Genomic DNA, 22,287 nt, shown 5'->3' on the forward strand with positions numbered 1-22,287 from the left:
TTATGAGGAGTGTTTTCTGTCATTTTTTTCATTCCAACTCAGCAGGGATAAACGTGAGAAAAGTTGATCTACAGGAGAATACTTATTCGAAGGCAATACAGAACTGTTATTGCATTCTGCATTCATTTTGTTCTAGTTTGAATTGTTACCTGCAGCTAGACTTAAGTTGTTTTCCTTTACATAAATAAATGTTAATTTCCACCATAAATTGCTGCATAGAAATGAACCAGAATGCAAAAAATTAAGTGTTTCATGCTCAAAATGTTTCGGGGGGATGATCAGACCCAGAATTTATTACTAACAGTTTCATCTGGGTGATTGTGTTCAATGCTGAACTGAACCCCCCAAGTCCTGACTTGACCACTAAGGAAATATGATGTATTTGGCTTAATTCTGTAAAAAATCAACAAGTCCCTTCTTACGCTGCAAGTCTACATTGACTTTTTAGCAGTGTTGCGAACGCCGTGGATCTGAGGATGGCTTGGTCGGTCACTCGCTAAAATGTCTTGTCAAATATTAAATGAGTTGCCATGAAAATGTATACAGTCATCCATGGTCCCCAATGAATGAATTAATCCTACAGTCTACAGTGACCCCTGATCTTCCTATGTAAATGTTTGGTAAATGTATCCATGCTGCCTAGTGAAATATCTCAACACCTACAAGATTAAGTGGCAGAAATGTTGTTACAGACATTCATGGTTCCCAGAGGATACATTATAGTGACTTTAGTTATCCCCAGACTTCTTCTCGCACCAACACAAGGTTAAAATGATAACAGCTGGCCAAAGTAAGATGGTGAACATGGTAAACATTATACCTGCTAAACATCAACAAATTCTGGAGTGAATGATTCAATTCAATTCAATTTTATTTATCGTGCCATATCATAACAAAAGTTATCTCAGGACACTTTACAGAGTAGGTATAGACCACACTCTATGACTTATTTATGATTTACATAGACCAAACAATTCCCCCGTAGAGTACGGTGGCAACGAAAACCTTCCTTACAACAGGCAGGAACGTCTGACAGACCCAGCTCTGTGGAGGACGGACATCTGTCTGCACCGGTTGGGGAGAAAGAAAAGGAGAGAGAAAAGAAGGACAGATGGACAGAGAGAGACAAAGACGGACACAAAGACAGAGACACTTTCAGTAACTATAATAATATCTATAGTAATGTGAATATGACTTATATGTTATGGCAGTTAATACAGAAGAATAGTAGAAACAAGCACAGCTAAGGTGATAGATTATAATAGTAGCAGGAAGCGTCATGCAAGACCACGGCAAAAAAAAATTAATAATAATAATAACAAAAATAAAAATAACAACATTGCTGGTAATATATAATATAATATAATATATATGATAATTAACTGATAATCAAATCTTAAAAAACTTATGGTGGCAGTCATTTCAACACTGCTCAGTGCATCTGACTTAATCTGTCAATAATGTGTGAAACATGTTTGATCTGCACATGTGTAGGGTGTTTTCTGTGTATTCTGGCTCATGCTCTGCTTTCATCCTGTTCTTTGTTTTGTTGTTTTTACGCCTATGCGTAATTATTATGTGTGGATTTGGTGTCAGCAGGGCGAGTCACAGAGAGTGCAGTGTCTCCTTTATGTCGGCCACAAAAACAAGATTTTGGAATAAAATGGATCTAGGAAATACCAACAAGTTATTTGTTTATTATTTTATTTGATGTTTATTTGTTTCTCTTTATAATATTTAGCCAGAGGCAGCGATGGCCTAATAAAGTCTCTCCCTCTTGCACTCTCTCTCTCTACCTGTTTCCCCTTCTGAAGCTGTCTAGGTGCAAGCAAGACACAGTACCAGGAGTTGTAGCATTTACTCTCCAACAAAAATTGTAATGTTACACACACTGCACTGCTGCTTTCACAGCTATAATGTTATAACTAACTTTATACTCACCACCACACATACACTTTCTCCCCTCTCTCTCTCTCTCTCTCTCTCTCTCTCTCTCTCTCTCTCTCTCTCTCTCTCTCTCTCTCTCTCTCTCTCTCTCTCTCTCTCTCTCTCTCTCTCTCTCTCTCTCTCTCTCTCTCTCTCTCTCTCTCTCTCTCTCTCTCTCTCTCTCTCTCTCTCTAAAAGTCACAGTGTAAACTGAACACTGATGTCTACAGTGTCACTGATGTTAGCATTTAGCTCAAAGCATCAGGCATAGTGCAAAGCATAATAGAGCCATTATAGTGTGGCTGTAGACTCTTTCAATCTTTAGCCAGACCATCATCTTTCTATGACATTAACCATGGATGTGTTGTCAATGTTCTAGTCGCCAAATATGCAACAATCCCATACTGAATTGACCAACTTTGCATTGAAAGCTTATATACATACAGACTAAAGCGGATGTCGTCAACATTTTTTTAGGCCAAGGACCTTTTAGCTGAAAGAGAAACCGAGCAACAACCCTCTACTATATATATATTCTATGTATACCTGAAGCCTACACATATCTTTTAATGGTGCACATAATACTAAGCTAAAATAATACTAAGCTACTAAGCTAAAATAATAATTCATGACATATTCATAAATGTTTACATCATGTTTTAATGTTAAACATACATGTGAAAGGCATAATGAATCCTTACACCTAATCTAATCTGTGGATGGCTACTTTATTGACTACATGTGTTGTATAAATTAAATGTTTTTTTTTTTGTTATTTTATGAATAGGCTGATTTATCTTTGCTAATAGAGTTGGATTCATATTAATGTTTAATTTCTGAGATTTTAAGATTCTTAGCATAAGCAATTACACAACACAAACCAGTATTTACGCAATGTAAATTTTCACTCAAGCAGTAATAGAGCGGATTACTCTCTCACCATGTTGATATAACTAGGCTGATAGTGGTTTTGGATGGGTCTTTTATCCCCATCACCCAACATGACTTACTGCGGCCTAACTATAGCAGGGGGCCATTCAGCTCTCGTGAACAGTGATTGTGATTTAGAACAAAATGCATGAATAGAATCTACAGATTCTGCAGCATTGCTAATCTACAACCACTTCAATGCAATTTTGGCAGATATGGGAAACAGCATTCTTCAACCGAAGCAGGCACATGAAAACATTATCAGGCAGGTGATGACTTATGAAGATCAGACAGAAGAGAGCATTTATTAGGACCTGGTACATTTTTTAAGTTATTGAAGGATTTACAATATCCTGATTCAGTTTGACTTAACCAAAAGGACGTCACACATTCTGCAATTCTATGGATGGATTATTTTGGACTTGTTTACTATTTCAGTTTGACAGCCATTCATCGTGTGTACCCGTTCTATTCCGAGATCTCTCGAATGGTTTAAGCACAATCAGCTCTAGATCCCTGTGTGGAGGCTCTGGAAAGCCCTCCTCGGCTCTCTGCCTGATGTGGAGTGTAGGTGGTAATCTGACTCTCCGTGTATTCACAGCCACTGCTCTCGCCTTATCAGCAGTCTGAAGCTTGCATGCTCAATCGCCTGATTTGTCAAGGGTGACTGCAAAAGATTCTGATAGGCACTCCGCAAATCACCCAGTTGATCTAAAATATCGACCAGTCACAAAAAGTCATTACACACAATAATGGCGGGCAGGACCTTGAAGATGTGACTTAATTAGGTTTCAAATGGCTTCAAAAATGCCTTCAAATCTGCACCCCCAGAGAGTAATGTGCTCTTGGATTTTTCTTCATGATTACAGGTGTAGAAAGTGAGGCACACTGCTACTAACAACGCTGCTGCTGATCCTAACTATAGGTGATAGCAGCTGCACAGACAGCAGAGATGTACGGTCATACAAAATCACACTACTGCTATTTAACATGCTCGTCTGCTTCAGCTTACATTCTCCTCACAAGCGATAATGATTGAGGCAGACAGAAGGCATATGGTGCTCCAATAGCTGCAAAAAAGAAAGTTGTACTGGGCAAATTACGTATTTTCCTAATGAAATTTGAAAAATAATTGAATGCAAATGGGTCTGCAGGCTGTGATAGAGCTGCGTACATTGGCAGTATTTCAATGAGTGATTTGAGTGCTCTGCCTGTCATTTCTTTTTGTCACTCAGAATTATATCATTATAACTGCTCAGACAAAAATAATTATTCATTACCCTCGAACCTAGATTTTGACATTCATCAAAACACAATAAAGCTTTTACAGTGAATAAACACGACAATGTTCTTATTTTCTCACAAAGCCATTCTGTGTCTCCTGACAGAAAACCAAGATCTCCACATATGATAAGATGTGGGAGTTCATGAGTAGTCGGAGGCACTCAGTGATGGTGAAGGACATTGAGGAAGGCATTCACCGTGTGCTCACATCAGACTACGCATTCCTCATGGAGTCCACCACCATTGAGTTTGTCACCCAGCGCAACTGCAACCTCACCCAGATTGGAGGCCTCATTGACTCCAAAGCCTACGGAGTTGGCACCCCAATGGGTATGTACGCTACAATTATAACACCATGTTTTTCTGAGGCTTAACATAAACTATGAGCTTTCTAAAGTTACTGTGTAGCAATGAGAGACGATGTAGCAAGCAACAGGATGAAGCTGTCGTCTTTGAATTGTGCTTCCTTTCGGTCCTTCACTGCTGTCTTGGTAGCCAAGTTCAACCACTGTCTGGATGTAGTTGGATTGTAGAAATATAAATAGATACATCGATGAATCGTTACACCACTATTAGACAACACATTTGATGATCCGGCCATGTAACACATTATATTTTATGGGGCCGTAATTTATAAATAATTTCCAAGATGTTTACTGCAAAGAACCATATAATTTGGTACAATGTATATATTAATTATTTTTTTATATATATATTTTATTTCATTTTCTACTTTTTAACACAAAACACACTGCTCGGACATGGCAGAAAAGGAAAAAAACAGCACAATATGGGCATATGGGCACAGTAAATAGAAAATAGTTATTAAAAGAGGAAAAAGTCAATGAATCTCCTGCAACAAGACAAGCTGTATCCAGATGAGAACCAATACAGAGCATACAAACTCGGTGCTCGATAGACAGTGAGCACAAAATCACAAAGACAGACTAGGCTGAACCAGGAAATCCACGAAGCAAGGGAGATGACAGCATGGGCCCAATATGCTGCAAGTAAGGGTCCCCTACCTTATAGAACCATCTATTTTGGAGTGAAGCGTGCATGTGATGTATTCACTAGAAACGCAGTCCATAACAATGTTTTGCCATGATTTTTTTGTCGGAGCAACATTCTTGATCCAGAAGAGTAGGCTGTTCTTTCTAGAAGCTTCCTTTGTCTACTGTCAGTGAGGGTACAGTGTATTTATAATTGGTTATGAATTGAAATTGCCTTTAAAGAAAAGTTCAATCTAAAGTGGAACTTTATTTTCCATATATCTTCACATTTTTGCATGTTCAGGAGTCCTGCTATGCTTTGACTAAAAGTGTGTCTAGGTAACGATAACAATTCCATGGGAATGTATCAACTGAGGGCAACTCTATCCTCCCTGTAATCACTACCAAATTACACAGGAAATATTTTGCAAATTACAGACCGTAAAATAAATCCTTACCAATGAGCCTGTTCTACTAAATAGTTTGTGAAATGTTAACAATGTTTTGGATTATGTGATGGCAGCTTAAAGAAACAGGTAAATATGTGTTGGTCTGAGCTCGATGGTCTATATGTCTGTCTTTAGTTGGATGTAGTTTCCAAATCAGGACAAGAAGTCAGAGAGTTATGGTTTCAATGTGTTTTCATATTTTACCACTATTCTTTCCTCAAACTATTCTATTCTTTCCTCAACACCTGTTTACTCTGCAATGTTTAATTATGTAATAATGTAGTAGTAGAACGAAAGGTAAGGTGGAACAAAAATATGATCCTAATGCACATCATGACTTAGTTATTAATATTTCTGTAACATGTTCAGAACCCCATTGCGGACTAAAAGCTGTGTAAACTGTATTCTGGTGCATTTCGCTGCAATACATCCTTGAGGGTAACCCATGTGGAAGAATACTTAGCGGGGAAAATCCCGGGGCTATCTCAAGCAGGCAGAAGAACAGTGTTACATAAATAGAGGGATGAACAGGGTGGGTGGGACATTATACTTTGTGTGTTTGGAGGTGCAACATTTGATTACGGGGCTCAGCAGCAGATTGTCATAATCCTGTTATAAATACAGTGAGAAGAAAAACTCTGGTTAAGTACTCTAGAATTGTAACGGCAGAACTGCACATGATGACCTCATGCAAAAAGGAAGCTCTTAATCATATTCATTCACACAGAGGGGATTGTAAAATACTTCCTACATAACTGTGTTTATCCCTTATGGCTTTTGTCTCAAATAATGCCAGTCTAATGACCCTAAACTAATATCCTTGTTGTCAACATCTAATATTTCTTTGATTTAGAATCGCTGATAGCATTCTGATACAGTTTGTAACACATGAAGTGAAAATGTCTTTGCACATTCTATTTACTTATTTACAGATGTTTGATTACTTTTTAAACAACTCATTTTACATTGTAAGCAGGTTGTTGAACAGAGGACACGAACCCTACCTACACTGGCCTGCATGAATGCATGGCTCAGTGGGTTGTTATTAGTCTTTGTTTCTGATTGTTTGAAAGGGAAAATAGGTCTAGAGTTGTAGAATCAAGCATCATTACAAAGTTCAATCGATTTAAAAGTCACATTGATTTGATTGTTATTGGTAGATTGTGGTTCAGTTGATCATCAGTGGCTGTGTTCCAGGCTTGAGTCAGTGCTTTGTTCAGTTATGTATCTCTTAATAATGTTTCCGCAACCTTTCAAAGAACGAAACTGAAACTGTTCTGTATTTTTCTTATCGTGAATTTCATAAAAAGACCAAAAACAACGATATGCAATATGTTTGTGCATCTCTCTGACTTCCCTTCCCTACCTTGTCCGTCGCTCTCAGCTCCAAGCCCATTGGTTCCTACTGGGGACTATTTTCAGCAGTGGATGTATCCACATGTGATGCTCTAGTGAGTATTTCCAACAGCAGGACAGTGTCTGAGTCAACATAATAATGTGAAAAAGTTATAATAATGACGTGGAGCCTCCGGTTGCTTGTTGCCATAGTGTGCACTGTTGGACCATCTTCTCCCTTTACCCCTGTTACTCCATCACAGTGTGCCAATAGGTAATGCTGAGGGACATAGATACACACCAATGACCAAACACACACACACCTGGTCCTCACCCTGGATTACAAACAGCTGTAGGGCTGCAGCCCCCCCCCCCTTCAGTTTTCCGTGGCGCCTTCCATCAATTCTCAATTCTCAGACAGGTTTGTTCCATTTTGCTCAAAATCACCACAGAACCTGCAAACAAGAATTCAACATTTGGAAGACCTATTAACAATTACATCAAAAAAATAAACAAACATAAAATATAATGCCTGTAACTCAAGAAATAGCGATCCAAAATATAGCTCTAATAAAACGAATAAAGGCCAAAACAGGCCACAGCCTCGCAGACACACATAATGATTTTTTGCCTTGGGGGTTTGAATATTTTCATAGGATTTGTTGACAGTAATAAAACATAGAATATCGCTATACTTGTTGTTTGAAAGTGATTTATGCAACTTTAACCTTAATATCCAGCTTTAGCCCTTTTATTTCACTTTAAGGTTTATAAAATAACCCCCCTCTAATTCCCCTCTGTCTGACAGTATCACATATTATGTATCAGCTCTTCATTACAGCTACATTGTGTTTACAATGAGTGAAATATTCACACCTAGGACGGTTTTTATGACTGCACCAAATCAGATACTCTGCGTATCTCCAAATTTTAGCCTAGCATATTTGGTAGTCTGAGATCACCACTACAATAAAAAAGAAAGTTATGAAATGCCCAGACATTTTGACATGCAAATGGTCACATTTATACTTTAAGGATCTCTAGTCTGCAACAACCAAATATAATCAGCATCTGCCTTCTACGTGCAGGATAGATAATATCCAGAGGCTGTATCCTCCTGACAAATCTGGGGAAACGTCCTCTGGGACTGCGAGTGTTGGCAAGGTCATTTGCTGCTGTTTGTGTATGCTCTGCTGGTCAGCCACAGAAGGTAATTTGAGTGACTGTTTTGCTGTGTGTGAAAACATTGGAGGTAGGCTATATTTGCTTTGGGTGATTGCATTTCATGACTGATGTGCTCCTCTTGAAGGTTTGCTACAGTCTGCGTGTGGATGCATTTGCCTGTTTGCTTTTGTGTGTCTGCATGCACACCTAGATGATTGTATACAACTATTCATATTAAACACGGTTATGCATGTGTGTAAGTCACTGGAAGAAAGAAAGAAAGAAAGAAAGAAAGAAAGGAAGCTTAAGAGGGTGAGTAAAATGAAGGGAAAGTGAGAGCTCGCCTGTGGCAGAATGTGCACCTTACAGATTGTCCATACTGAAAAAAGGAGGGGTGTTAGCATCATTACTCCCCAGTGGCCCATTCACATGCAGTCAGAACAAGGTATTTAAATTGCTAATCCTACCCTTTTAGTACCCTTTACTATATGTGGCCTATATTCCCATGTAGCTGGGCCATTTAGCATATATCTCATTGACTTGAACAGAGAGTAGTTGTCGGCCTGCATTAGTACTTGGGCCCTGATAGAGCCACAGCACTCAGCGGCCCCTTGGCAGCTCCCTCAGCTCTTTAATGGACAGAGTTAGTTCACCTCCCAGCTGTTAGTCATAGCTCATTCTAATGGTGTGTTTACTACATGAAACCTCTGCTGGCAACTTCTGTTGCTTCTCAGAACAACAGTTAAACATATGAAGGATTGCTATAAAACAAAGATGGATCCTGTGTGTATCAGGAGAAGTTCAGTTTTTATTTTTTTAGTAGTGCTTTTTCATTTTTGGTTTTGTTGAAGAGAATTATATTGATTTACTGACTACCTTTTATAGACACAAAACATCCCTTATGTGAACATTTGTGATATAAGCAACTGCAGAATTGTTTTTAGGAAAGAAACTTTAAGTGCCTGCGGCTGTGACTTAGCAGGTGGACAGGGTGGTCCCAACTGCTCCCAATGATGAGGCCAGTGCCTTGTATGGTAGCTTGGCACCCAGCAGGAGTAGCTCCTTCTCTGGCCAGGAGCAGAGCTTCCCCTCGCTGCAAGTGGGACCAGCCAAAGACAATACGGTGGTCAGGAGGATTTTCCACGTGGTTGGGGACAACCTGTTCATCGACTTCAGCAGGGTAGTTCCTGGGCATGTGCCCGCAGATGGAGAGAAGCTGCAGCTGGAGGCCCAAGCCATATTGCTGGGTCCACTGGAGGGAAGGGAAGCACATTAGAAGGAGTAGACTGAGCCCGGCAGACTGTCATATCCTGCTGCAGTAAAATGAGACGTCTTCTAAAGAGTTTGGCAGCTGCCGATTTTGACAACATGATGCAGTGGTGCTCATGAAAATGCTACTGCTTTTGTCCACAGGGGCTGCCAAAATCAACTCAAAATCAGTCAGTCTGTATTTCTATCACTTTGATATCTCAACAATTATACTGGCATGTTTATGGCCCCCAGACATTGATGTCAGTGAACTCTTTTTAAAATGCATGGGACATTTTGAAAAGTCCAATAATAGGGAGCAGCGGCAAAATGAAACATCTATCCATAACATGAAAATATCTGCATCATAATTTTGATATATCTGAAGGAGCATATACAGCACTGGAGGATATCCATATCAATACCAAAAAGGTTAAGATAAAAAAATATATATTTCCTTTTCATCATGGAATGTCTCGCATCTGCCCTCGCGACAGTAGCAAAGTTATCTGATGCGATTCCGTGCAGGGGAATGTCTGCCCTCCGCAGTCTCAGAGTGTGAAGCTCAGATTAGTTTTCTTAATTTTCTCTCTTTACGCTTGTGTTTTACAGGCAGTTTGTGCAGCCACTGTCTCCTCCTCTGCCCTGATTATAGTCTCAGGAGGCTCTGCATTATTCATCATCCTTCTTTTCTCTTTGTTTCTCTCCCTGATGAGTATCAATCTTCATTTAGCTTCATTAGGCTGCATTAATCAAACAGGGTAAGGGGGAAGTGTCTCCGCTTCTTGTCAGCAGGCTGCTGTCCTTCCAGGCGTCTCTGCTGCTGCCCGCCGGGCTGTTTAGCTTCGCCTCATAAACAGGAAGGGTCATGAATGCATTTCTGTAAGATAGAAGATCTCCAACGCCATGACCTGCGGCAACTTAACCCACCTCAAACCCAACCCTCAATCCCGGTATCAATTCACCACCTACCGATCACTCTCTGGCATGTGTGTGATAGAGAATAAAAACTATATTCGCCAGAGAGCTCACACAGAATGAAAATGCTAATTCCTTATCCTTGATGGCCCTGCATTTAAAAACATTTACCACCAATTACTTATACAGCATATCAGCTCCATTCATGGGGACAAGAGGTCATCTGACCAATGACAGAAAGGAGTGACAGATTCAAGAAGTTAGAGTTATTCATTATAAATAGTTAATTTAAGTCAGGCTGCAAAAAAAATAAGAAAAGCTCAAAAGACATATGTTGTGTCTTTAGCTGATAGACTCCATACTTTTTAAGACTATTGTCATACCATAAACCTTAAGGCAGGCACACACCTAGCCAATTGTTGCATCACCTCCCTTTGCCTGCTGGCCGGAAGGACAACTTTCCAATACAGACTACTCCAGCAGGTGGCGGTAGTCTGTATTTGGCATTCAAAAGAAGAAACTGGAAGACCAATAGGACAGCTCAAAATGCTAGTTTTCTTGTTAGCCAGTTAGCACATAAACAACATAACTCATTGTTGTGTTGTTTATTTTATGTATTTACGTTAACAAAAACACAAACAATTACAAATGGTACTGCTAAAGTTTGCTAGCTAAAACATATCGTACCTGGTCGGTTTTCCTTCTCACAGCCCCTTGATTTTAGCCATTTTACTTTCCCCACTTTTGTTCCTCTTCTCGTACACTGACTGATCTGACAATCAGAGTCATTTCTTTGTTTCAACATGCTTAATCAACCAAGAAAACAGCTGAAGAAGAAACAGCTGACCCAACTTTGAATGATAGCTGACCATCAGCTTTGTGTGTTCCTGCGTTTAGGAATACCCACAACCAGATATTCAAAAGACAACCTAGAATTACGGAAATAAAATGCACGTATAAGCAAATATTAAAAAAAAGATACATAGTTAGAACAAATTGACAGCCAACCAGCATACACAAGACATTATATGCTGTTGACATTATAACATTATGCGGTAGATTAAAACAGGACAAGCACATCTACATAAAAGCATGTGTACAGCAGCATAAAGCACAAACAAGCAGGACAAACACATTGATTTAGACACAAACATGCACAGCACAAGACATGACATGAGCATATAAGAGACAGGCAGGCAGGACATTACTTTAACCAAGCAGTCAGCAGGGGAAGCATTTGTAGTCCTAATTTACACGTAACTGTCCATCAGTGAGACACATTTTCAGCTGTCCTGAAAAGGAACGGTAAGTTCTAATGTTTCTGATGTCAGCTGGTACTGAATTCCATTCCTGTGAATGAATTAAATATCGGGACGCACATTGATTTTCTATTTCTCTTGTAGAAAAAAAAAAAAAAAGCAACCCCAATAACTGCTAAGTTCTGTTCAGACCTTTTATGAAAGCACTTGCAGAAACCTAAGATCTTACCCAGTGATCTCTAAACCAGACCACATTTTGTACTTCACACATGGGCTGCACATTTTGGCCCACTCTCATGGCTTGTTTGAGCAAGAAAGCCCAATGAAAGCCTTTTTTGCCTGATAATTACAGTTACAACATAATGTGTATCTAAACTCACTGAAAGATGTCAGTACTGAGTAATGTAGAATAGCAAAAGTTCAGACAGGAAGACTGTTCCCCCTCATCCTATATCACATCTCTCTTGCTGCCAAGCTTATTCCAGAGACATTAAACAATCAGCTTATTGCGGACAGGTCACCACTTCTCTCCAACCTATCAGGGATCTCCTTGTTGTCCTCAGCCAATCAGGCTGTAGCTGTCAAAAGTTTAAAAGTAGCCTCTCTCTGTGCTGTCGGCTATCATTCCAGGCGGTGATGGCAAACACCCACCTCCACCCCATTTGCCTAATTGTCTTCAGCAGCATCATCTGGACTACTTCTCCACTGCATCCATTCGAGTCATCTCCTCTTCACCACCACCAGTGTCTAGACTCCATCGGGGGGTATCCTGCTCTACCCTTGGCTTCATTACCCCTTTAACATGAAGTCTCAATGGAGTCTAATCACCAAAGACTCTCATTCTATCATATTATTTGTTGTGATTGTTAAATAAATTGGTACTTTCACATCTAAAATGGAATCATGAAAGCCCCTGAATACCCACACAGGTGTTTTCAGTTATTCTGGCTGATTAGACCTCTGCTTGGGTTGAAGGTGGGCGGGGCTTTGATGAGAATTGGACGGAGATTTATGTGGTCATAAACGATCGTCTACCACTAAGAATGATAAAGGTGTCAGGAGACTCCAGAAGATTTCATTCAATCACAGTAGACACACCCACACAGTCCAGAGAAGAGGTCTAATAAACCAGATTAACTGAAAAAACCTGTGTGGGTGTTAGGGGCTTTAAGTCTTCCTGATTATAATAAAGTGATAGCCCTCAGTTGGACAGAAATCAAACGTGGCATGAGTGCTGCCATTCAAGAACTGCTTATCTACCAAATTGCATCTATTTGATCCATATTTTAAAGAAAGTATGAAGGTAAGAAGAAAGGGGCTGCCTCATGTATTTATAACACAGAATCTATAATGCTTTCCATTTTATCAAAATCCCCAGAATATAATAATTTGAAATACTTACACATGTATTTGCTGTTCTTTGTGTTTGTTCCTCGTCTTAACATGCAAAACAAATCTTTCAGTGTGATACAAAGACAGCAGCACATAGTGAGCTAAAAATATAAACCTTCAGTGTGGAAGACTTTGCAGCACATTTGAATTTCTAGTATGTTTTCTTCATTGATAGACAATGCATCAGGGATTGGTGTGCTATTACTCTGCTTTGATCTGGCAGATTACATCTATGTGTCTTATATTGGATTCAGCATGGCCTGTCACTTCGTTCCACACTCTTCCCTGAATTGAAGGATTAAGCAGCTCTTATGTGGGCACACATGCAGCTCACAAATTAACATATTCTTTTTAGCACTGACAAGAATAACAACACACTTCTTCATCTATCAGACGGCCAGACTCAGGAGAAAATGCTCACTAGATTTTCATTCCCAGTGAGATTCGATTGATGTTACTTACAGTACACCTTGTTTATTAACGCAGCTCTGTGTGCAGCATCATATTTACATTCACACAGCTCAGTGTCCTAATTCTGTTTCTTTTGTCTTATATGATCACATCTGATCATTACTAATCAGTTTGAACATCGAAATGAAGAACATTTACGTCAGGACTACAACGACAAAATTAGTTAAATCAGATTCTGAGCAAAAGCAACTGACATGAATATTTAAGTTAAATGCCAAAATTTGTGTTTGAGTTTGTCACAACTGTGATGTTTATCTCCCAAAGCCTTGCAACACTGGGAGCTGCTTAAAATGTCTTGCATAAAGAAAAGTATAACACTTCAAGGCCACATTCTCCCTTGGTCAGTTACAGAGGAATCAATCATCAGTCTGTGAATAGTCACTCAAAGTCACACAGAGACCCCAGTTTACTTACCCCTTATGCCCTATTTCATGATAATTGGTTTCTGATTCTAAAACTATAGCTGTTTTTACATATGAACCGTGGACAACGTCTGAAGAATCAGGTCCGGAGATAGTCCAGAGTTTTCTCTTTTACACATGTTGCACACAACTGGAGATCCACAATGTCAGACGTGTTACTGGAAATACTCTGCTTGGTTTAGGGGAGGGATGGGCGCTTGGGTAGAACATACAGGGGGGAGGACATGACATGGATTACAGCACAGTGACGGAGACATTTTTAAATTTGGTCACAAACAACAGTCTTTGCTATTCTTTGAATATGTCTGATGATTTTGGTTTAAAGATATACAAACATCCTAGCAATTTTCCCCTATACACTAATGCGGGCTCATATTACCAGACCACACTGCGATCTGGCAATATTAGACTATCACATTACCAATAGAATTATTTATTCCAATACTCCTTGCACTTTTTAAAAAATATCTTTATTCAGCTTTGTTGTTCTTGTTTAGCTGGACATTTGAACTATGTGTACACTGAGAGTCACTAGACAGTGGAGTCTAATTCCTTGTATGCATAAACATACTTGGCCTATAAAAAATATTCTGACTCTGACTAATAGGCCTATCTACATCTAGCCAGCATGTTCTACAAAGTCCCTGTACAGTGCAGCACCATTCAGATCCTGTTAGAGCAAAATATTAATTCAAAAACAGGAAAAGGAAACTTAGCACTAACATAACATGAAGGGAAAAAATCCATGCATATGACAAATTAGATTGTTACATTTAAACCATTAAAAGAAAAGTCATAAGCAAACTCATGTACCGTAGCACAAACTCTGCATGACAATGAATCAGCATCACATCCACAACTGAAAGAAATTCTGAAAATGTCCAAAATATAAAAACAAAGGGATTTTTAAGTTATATTTTCTAACAGAAGAAATTATAATACTTATTCAAGGAATAATCAAAAAGAAAGACCCTGCAGAAATAAAGACATGAGGTAGCATACAGTATTAAATCAAGTATTAATAACAGTTCTAAAAAAAATTAGTTTTGATCATCCTCTTGGGTACAGAGAGAACAGATTGGTGCAGTCACAGGTATGTTTAGGGAGAGAGTTCAAGCAATGGAGTCCTCCCAGGTGTGCCTTTTGGTCCTGGATGATGGACATAAGGGTTTCAGAAGGAGGGATTGTGGCAGTGGAGTAGACCGGTGAGGTGAGAGGAAGTCTGATTGTGGAAGGCTCTGTCAGTGAAGAGAAGCACTTTGAATTGAATCTGTTGAGAGAGATATAATTATACGGTCACCGGAGCAGTAGAGTTTTGGGTGTACTGGAGTTTTTTAAGGACTTTGGACGATGTACTATAAAAAATGCTATTTCAGTAGTTGAGTGGATGTAATAAAGGCATGTATCAGAGTTTCAGGAGAAGAAAAGGAGAGAGATGGGAACTGATTTATCAAAGACGCATGAATAGCTGTTAAGGTTTTCTTACTCTGAACCAAAGGATTGGACTGATACGACCCTGCCATTCTTAGGCGTGTGACTAGACTGGGTATAAAGGCCTGTCTTGTTAATAGACCCTTGAATTGTAGCAGCTGAGACCAGCCATGTAATGCCATTGTGTTCCCTGTATGAAAATACTTGAGGATCTGATGATGTGCAGTATGTTTTACAACTCTAATACGAAACCCATCTACAAAGGAAACGCCATTGCTCTATTTTCAACTCAGCCAGTCAGGAGGCATTAGACCCATTTCACGATTATGTCAATGTAGGTTATGACACTTTGCAAAACACGGCTGGCACAGTGCAGCAGAGGTCCTGAATGTATGACACATTGCACATGTTCCTCTAGTCAATGATACTACAACTGAGGTCTTTTAAATATTTTTGATCGGGCAAAGCTGGCCCCATTTCAATGCTGCCTGTTTCTTTGTTGTAGCAAGTGATTTATGTAACACACAGTGGCTTCTTGTTCCACTCTGGAGGTATCTACTGAAGATGGCAATGAATAACTAGGACCGGAGTACGATTCACATTCACTATCACCATGGTGATAGATGTTTTTGAAGTACGCCGGCTTGCTCTGAAATAAATAGTCAGATACTAGAAACCCTTGGGCAGAGATGAAGGACAGAAGAGATGTTAAAGAGTATGAACACAGCCTTGTGACAGAAGCCACACCGCCACAAGGCTGAGGGCTGCAGCTCAAAGCTCGACTCCAGTAAGGGAGCGCGGCTGATTATTGTCACTATTTAGGGTCTTTTGGGTCCACTACAAAATACTGTTGTAAAACTGGCTCTGCATACTAACTACTAATCACAGAGATCGCTACTCCAATGGAGCTAGCCAATTGGTAATGTTTTGTAATCTAAATATGCCCCCCCTCTCCCCCACCTCCGTGCTCCAGGGAGAGTTCATTCAAAGTGTTTGCAATAATTGGTTTTATTAGTTTTTTTAAATAATTCAAGCTGCATTAACATCCTGATTGCAGTGTGTTGGCAGTACTGCAGGGAGGTTTTGGTAGTGGGAGTCTTTTTTTTTTTTTTTTAACAAGGCTTCACCCTTCAGGTTTAATCAGGGATCTCGACATGTGACTGTTTTTTGATCAGCAGAGCAGGGGAAGGTGCTGGAGTGTTTCACCTGAGTGGAGAAGGGAGGTGCGGGAGGCTGCTGGGAAAACAAAATTAGTGTTTGGGGTGGGTTTTTTTGGGGGCTCTGCAGACATTTTATACAAGAGGGAATATTTCAAGGCTCGCTTTGGGAACATTACCTTATTAAGCCAAGGTAACAGCTCACAGTGAAAACATTAGCGCAGATTAACCATGGCAACTGGTTTTAATTAGACAGCTTGAGAGGTAGAATGACTGGGGATATGAGCCCCATATATGTATTTTAGGCTTATTAGTTCAGTGTTGTTGGGCCTGTGGGGACAATGAAATGGTGGTGCTATACATTACCATTAATATTTTACAATGTTAAACATGGATGAGGACTGGAATGTACTGATTGTTTACTGAGATATAATGGGGTTTTGATTGACTTTCCAGAGGTAGGAAAATAGGACACATGAGGTTTTAAAAACAGCATGAATAAATAAAGCAGCAAATACTGATTCATAGAAGCAGAAAAAAAATAAGAATGAAAACATGAATAAAATAATACAACATATGTACATAAGGAAGATGCTAAAGTGTTGACCTAGAATTCTAAATAACATTACAGCTACAAACACTGCTGACAAATATGGGACATGTAAAGTGTGATACCAATTAGCAGCATTTGCCAGCTATAACAATTCTATTATATATAAACAGATATCTGCATACTGTATGAATGCAGAATCTGTAGACAATATGATAGGATTTTGGTGTGAAGCGTTCTGGTTTCCTGTTTGTAGTATTCTGTAGCAGTAGTAGTAGTAGTAGTAGTAGTAGTAGTAGTAGTAGTAGTGAGTGATCATGTTTGAGTGAGCGTTGGATGCATACAGGGAAACAGTCATTTTGGAGAGAAAAGGAAGAATAAGACATTGGCTAGCACACTGGGTATTGCCTGACGATGATTTAGCTCTATTAGCTTTTTTTCTTTTACATTTATATGCAACAGGAACAGTTAACACACTTCTAAAGCAATATGAACAGTTACAGTGATCCAATAAGAGGTAATATACCCATGAAAATCTAAATTGCAATTTTTTGGCTCAGACATTAATTTTATTTTTACACAGGATTTAGTCTTATTTATTCTCATATTGCATTCCATAAGCAACTGGCTCATATCTTTGGCCCTTTCCAAACAGCAACACTTTTTAAAGTACATAAGTCAGACACAACCAAGGCAAGTCTAGAAACAGCTAAGCAAGACACAGTCGCCAGCTATCACCTGCTAGTTTATCAAATTAGGTGCTTTAATGATGGTATTTAATTGATGCTCCCTCTATATACTGGGAGAAATTCATACCGTTTATACAGAGTTTGTTTGTAACTATTTTTTTAAGAACTATTTTAGTGTGACAGATGTACTGTAACACAAACTGTAAAAGCTGTATTGGGCACAACAGAGGAGTGTTTAGTTCTTGAACATTTAAAAGTTCACCCTAAATATAATCAGCAGTGTATTGCTATGCAATGCACACAAATATTACACACCTGGATCATGAGCAGGCTTCATTCACTCATCAGATGCTAATTGCTGAAGCACCATTAAAAAAGGTTGATGTGATTTTAGATTAGAACCATGGACTATATAAAAAATGGATGTAGCCCATTCCCTCAACTTGTTCCAATCATATTCGCCTCTGGGAGCCGCCATCTTGTCAGACTTTGACTCCTTCCCATTTTCTCTTACCAGAAAAGGGCATTGATGTGACATTGAGGGGAGGGAGGTACGATTGTCTGGGTTACTTTTACAGAATTAGCCACATTAGCTCCACCACCTGGGAGCTAGGCTAACAGAACACGCTACTAGATAAACGGGAGTTGGAATGGCATTCCCTTGTCTCTAGCGGAGACTACACCGGCTATGACACTCTTGTGTCTCTAGTGGAGATAACACCGGCTCCTCGAGTATGCAGGCAGTCAGCATTTATGATCTATGATTTAAACTGATATTCAACATAGTACCATGCTCATAGACTGTAAAACACCGACCCTCACCGGCCCGAATCCTCCCGGTGTGTCATAGATGTGTATGTGTCATAGATAGCAGGCTGTATTGCAAGTTATGGCACAAGTGCAGCTATTTAATTAGCATAACAAAGCTAACGTTAACACAGTGTGTTCATAAACCATCTGTTTGTACAGTTGATGGAAGAGCCAACCATCTTGTCACTTATGGAAACACCACCACACGGATGACCGCAGTCCAGGTGGAGATGACGGAGTTAGCATGCTCATCCTGACAACTAACCTCCGAGGAGAAGTGAGGGCCAGCAGCTAGCTGTCACTCGAGAGGTCACGCCCGTAATTATTCATAACCTTTAACCTCCAATTAAATAAAAACTAGCCTGGAACAAAAATAGTCACCCTCCTAAGTGTTGTCATGGAGATATGACCTAAACACACAGACAATAGAGTTTTTTGTAAACAGGCCTTAAATAGGTTTAATTATGCTGTGAAAATCGACCTGTTTAACATGGGGGTCAATGAGAAACTGTTCTATTGTACAAACTGGACACTCAGAACTGCAGTTTTTGGCACTTCCGTATTGGATTAACCAGGAAGTCGCTGTGGTGGTTGATTAATTAGAACATGTAAATTATTTAGAAACATCCACATCTGTTGGTGCAATCATTATAGGGAAGGTAGATGTTTTTTCAGACTATTATAGGGCAATGGAATGTATTTGCTTTTATTGGAGATATTTTGTTGGCTTGCCATTTACAACTAAAATGAATCATACATTCTATGCAGTTGGATTTAAATTAATAATTAAATACATTTGAGGTTTCTTCAGCTTTACATGAAATGTTTCCTAAGAAATTATTTACCTCTAACTCTGTTGGAAAGACCAAATTAGTTGGGTAACATGGCTGACATGATAACAAGCCACAAATGAAAAACCCTGACTACTAAAAATGTGTGAACCATGTCTCATATACCGCTTCTTAATAATATTGATGTATCCAAAACCAAATCATTTCCCATCAGAAAGAAGGCTGTTTTAAAAGAATGTTCACATTCTGAGACATTTTATATGGGTTGATGCAAAACTGCTGAATCAGACACCTTCTGTACGGACGTAGGCTACAATGAGCATCTCTTGTGTTCTGCTTAAAATACTTTATTTCCAGCATGAATGGTAAATGGTAAATGGACTTGTACTTATATAGCGCCTTTCTAGTCATCTGACTACTCAAGGCGCTTCACAGTGTCTGTCACATTCACCCATTCACACAGACATTCACACAGATGGCAGTGGATCTACATACCATCTAATTTGATCAAACCTTTCACACCTCATTTACACACCCATGCACAGCACGGGGAGCAATTCGGGGTTCAGTGTCTTGCCCAAGGACACTTCGACATGTGGGGGGGAGATGGGGATCGAACCACCAATCTCTCGAACAGAGGACAACCCACTCTGCATTAACGCTTAGATGGACGGCACAGTGCTACAGCGTGTTTACATTATTAAACAAGTCCGCTATAAAGTCGTTTTTATCCCTTGTCTTTCCATCCCAATCTTGTGAACACAATATTTCAGGAACCCCATGGAGGGATTTTCTTCACATTTGGCACAAGCATCCACTTCGACTCAAGGATGAGATTTTGGAGGTCAATGGTCACTGGGACCTTACAAAATGCATTTTTGGCCATAACTCAATTATCCCTACATTAATTATGACAACATTTCACACAAATGTTTAATAGAATAAATTGATGAAGTGAAGATATTAAACGTCGACTTAACTGTAACATCATACTGTGTTTGTCCATTATTCAATGACATCACTCAGGAACAGAAGGGGAGACATTTGGTCAGATAATGAGTACTTTTGAGACTCTAATCTTGAAACTGTGGTGATTGTATAGATCTTCTGTGATTACAGGTTAAATATGTGTATAAAGCATTAAATTCCTTCAAAGTCTTCACTTCATATATTATGTAAGTCTGGACGGTTTGGATGCAAACTGAAACTTGACTGTTTGGAAGAGGCATACGACCGCAATGCAGTAATTCTCATTTAAGCCTAATATTGTTAAAACAGAGCAGCTTAAATTGGTAGTAAGAGCAACAAGTTAGCAGGCTGCTAGGTGTGTGTGTGTGTGTGTGTGTGTGTGTGTGTGTGTGTGTGTGTGTGTGTGTGTGTGTGTGTGTGTGTGTGTGTGTGTGTGTGTGTGTGTGTGTGTGTGTGTGTGTGTGCGTGTGTGTGTGTGTGTGTGTGTTTGTGTGTGAGATCGGACATTAAAGGACAGGATAGAAATGCGCCTGTAAATGAAGCAAAAAACAATAAAGACTCACTGAGCTGAAGTGCAGTCGAATATAAGGATCCGGTTTGGTTGGCACCACACGGTGAAAATAACTGCATCTGGGGCGAAAAACTTTAGGCGCAAGACTTGTTGCCAGACTGAGAAATTTTCCACACAGTTTGGCAGCAATTATGTCGGTAAAATTTAGTTTGGGTGGGTTGACATAATGTTGGTCTGGTTTGTCATAGTGCTGACATTTTGCTTATTTTTCAATATTTTCTGGCTGATAATTACATTTTTTAACAACCTGGTAACACAGCTACTAGCTTGCCAGCTACTTGACCAGACTTCTGGTCAGAATCAGACAAGTAGCAACAGCAGACGTGAAACGTAAAAACAGGAATGTCAGGTAACCACGGCTCATAGAGCTTCAGAGAGCCGGGTAGACGGTTGTCAGATCCGTGCAGACTCTTCACTGCAGAACACTGGAACAAAAACACAGACTCAGCACAGACAGTATAATAATAACATCAGAAACATGAGATTCATGAGCTATATGTTAAAAATATGAATGTATAAAAACTACAAAAACAGCCAAACTACTGAGCTACCTATAGGCTACAACCGTAGCTGCACCTAGTGGGAAAGTGACGTCACACCACTGCCAACCACGCTGGTGCCTTTAAAGAAAAAAAAACCCTCTGTATTATCTGAACAAGTGGGCAGTTTGGTAATCTGAGGTTTAAGCTAATAAGATGATATTCAAATTTTGGCAGAGCATCAAAGTCAGTATTCAATAGAGGTGTCAATCTGTGTCCTCCATGCTTAGATAAGATAAAGGCACTGATACTGTCATGTTGGTTGCTCACGCTGACCTCATGTCTTGTGGTCCCTCAGGCTCTCCATACAGAGATAAGATCACTATTGCCATCCTGCAGCTTCAAGAGGAAGGGAAGCTGCACATGATGAAGGAGAAGTGGTGGAGAGGAAATGGCTGTCCGGAGGAGGAGAGTAAAGAGGCAAGCGCCCTCGGGGTGCAGAACATTGGAGGGATCTTCATCGTTCTGGCTGCTGGACTCGTCCTCTCTGTGTTTGTGGCCGTGGGAGAGTTCCTCTACAAGTCCAAACAGAATGCACAACTTGAAAAGGTAAGAAATACCTCAGCCTTTAATCTGTGCTTATTAATTTACAACAATGATAACAGAATGTCTTACTATAACCACATATGCAATGAAAGGCAGTCTCATGGCAAATAAATACATATATAAATGCTAACAAAATGAAACAAAATATATGCTAAATATATGTTCTGTTTACCAATTTGCGGAAACTCACACTATTATAACAGTGCTATATCATATGCAGTAAGATAAGGGTTGGTTTCTTTGCATTTATTCACTTAGGCCCAATGGCGACAACGAGATAAGAAACGTGAGGAATTCTGCTGTCACCATGGATCCAAGCTAGACTTTAACCACCATCTCAAATGACCTCAAGAAAAACTCCAGAAAAGTTTTTTCTGTTATCTAACATGATCTAAAACTTCCTAAAACTATTGAACTGTTTTTATTTTATGTTTTTTCCTTACA

General features: G+C 39.5%; 1 protein-coding gene across 1 annotated transcript in view; it reads left to right on the forward strand.

Annotated features, from left to right (window-relative positions):
- grik2 (glutamate receptor, ionotropic, kainate 2) overlaps nt 1–22,287 on the forward strand; it is a gene marked incomplete at its 3' end in the record, with an annotated part of 251,776 nt that overhangs the window by 210,984 nt on the left and 18,505 nt on the right. The window contains exons 14-15 of the mRNA XM_083919135.1: nt 4,245–4,470; nt 21,596–21,846. Coding sequence (XP_083775261.1) covers nt 4,245–4,470; nt 21,596–21,846 — 477 coding nt within the window. The remainder of the gene's footprint in view (nt 1–4,244; nt 4,471–21,595; nt 21,847–22,287) is intronic.

This window comes from Echiichthys vipera, assembly GCF_963691815.1.
Source record: "Echiichthys vipera genome assembly, chromosome: 8".
NCBI classification, from domain to species: domain Eukaryota; kingdom Metazoa; phylum Chordata; class Actinopteri; order Perciformes; family Trachinidae; genus Echiichthys; species Echiichthys vipera.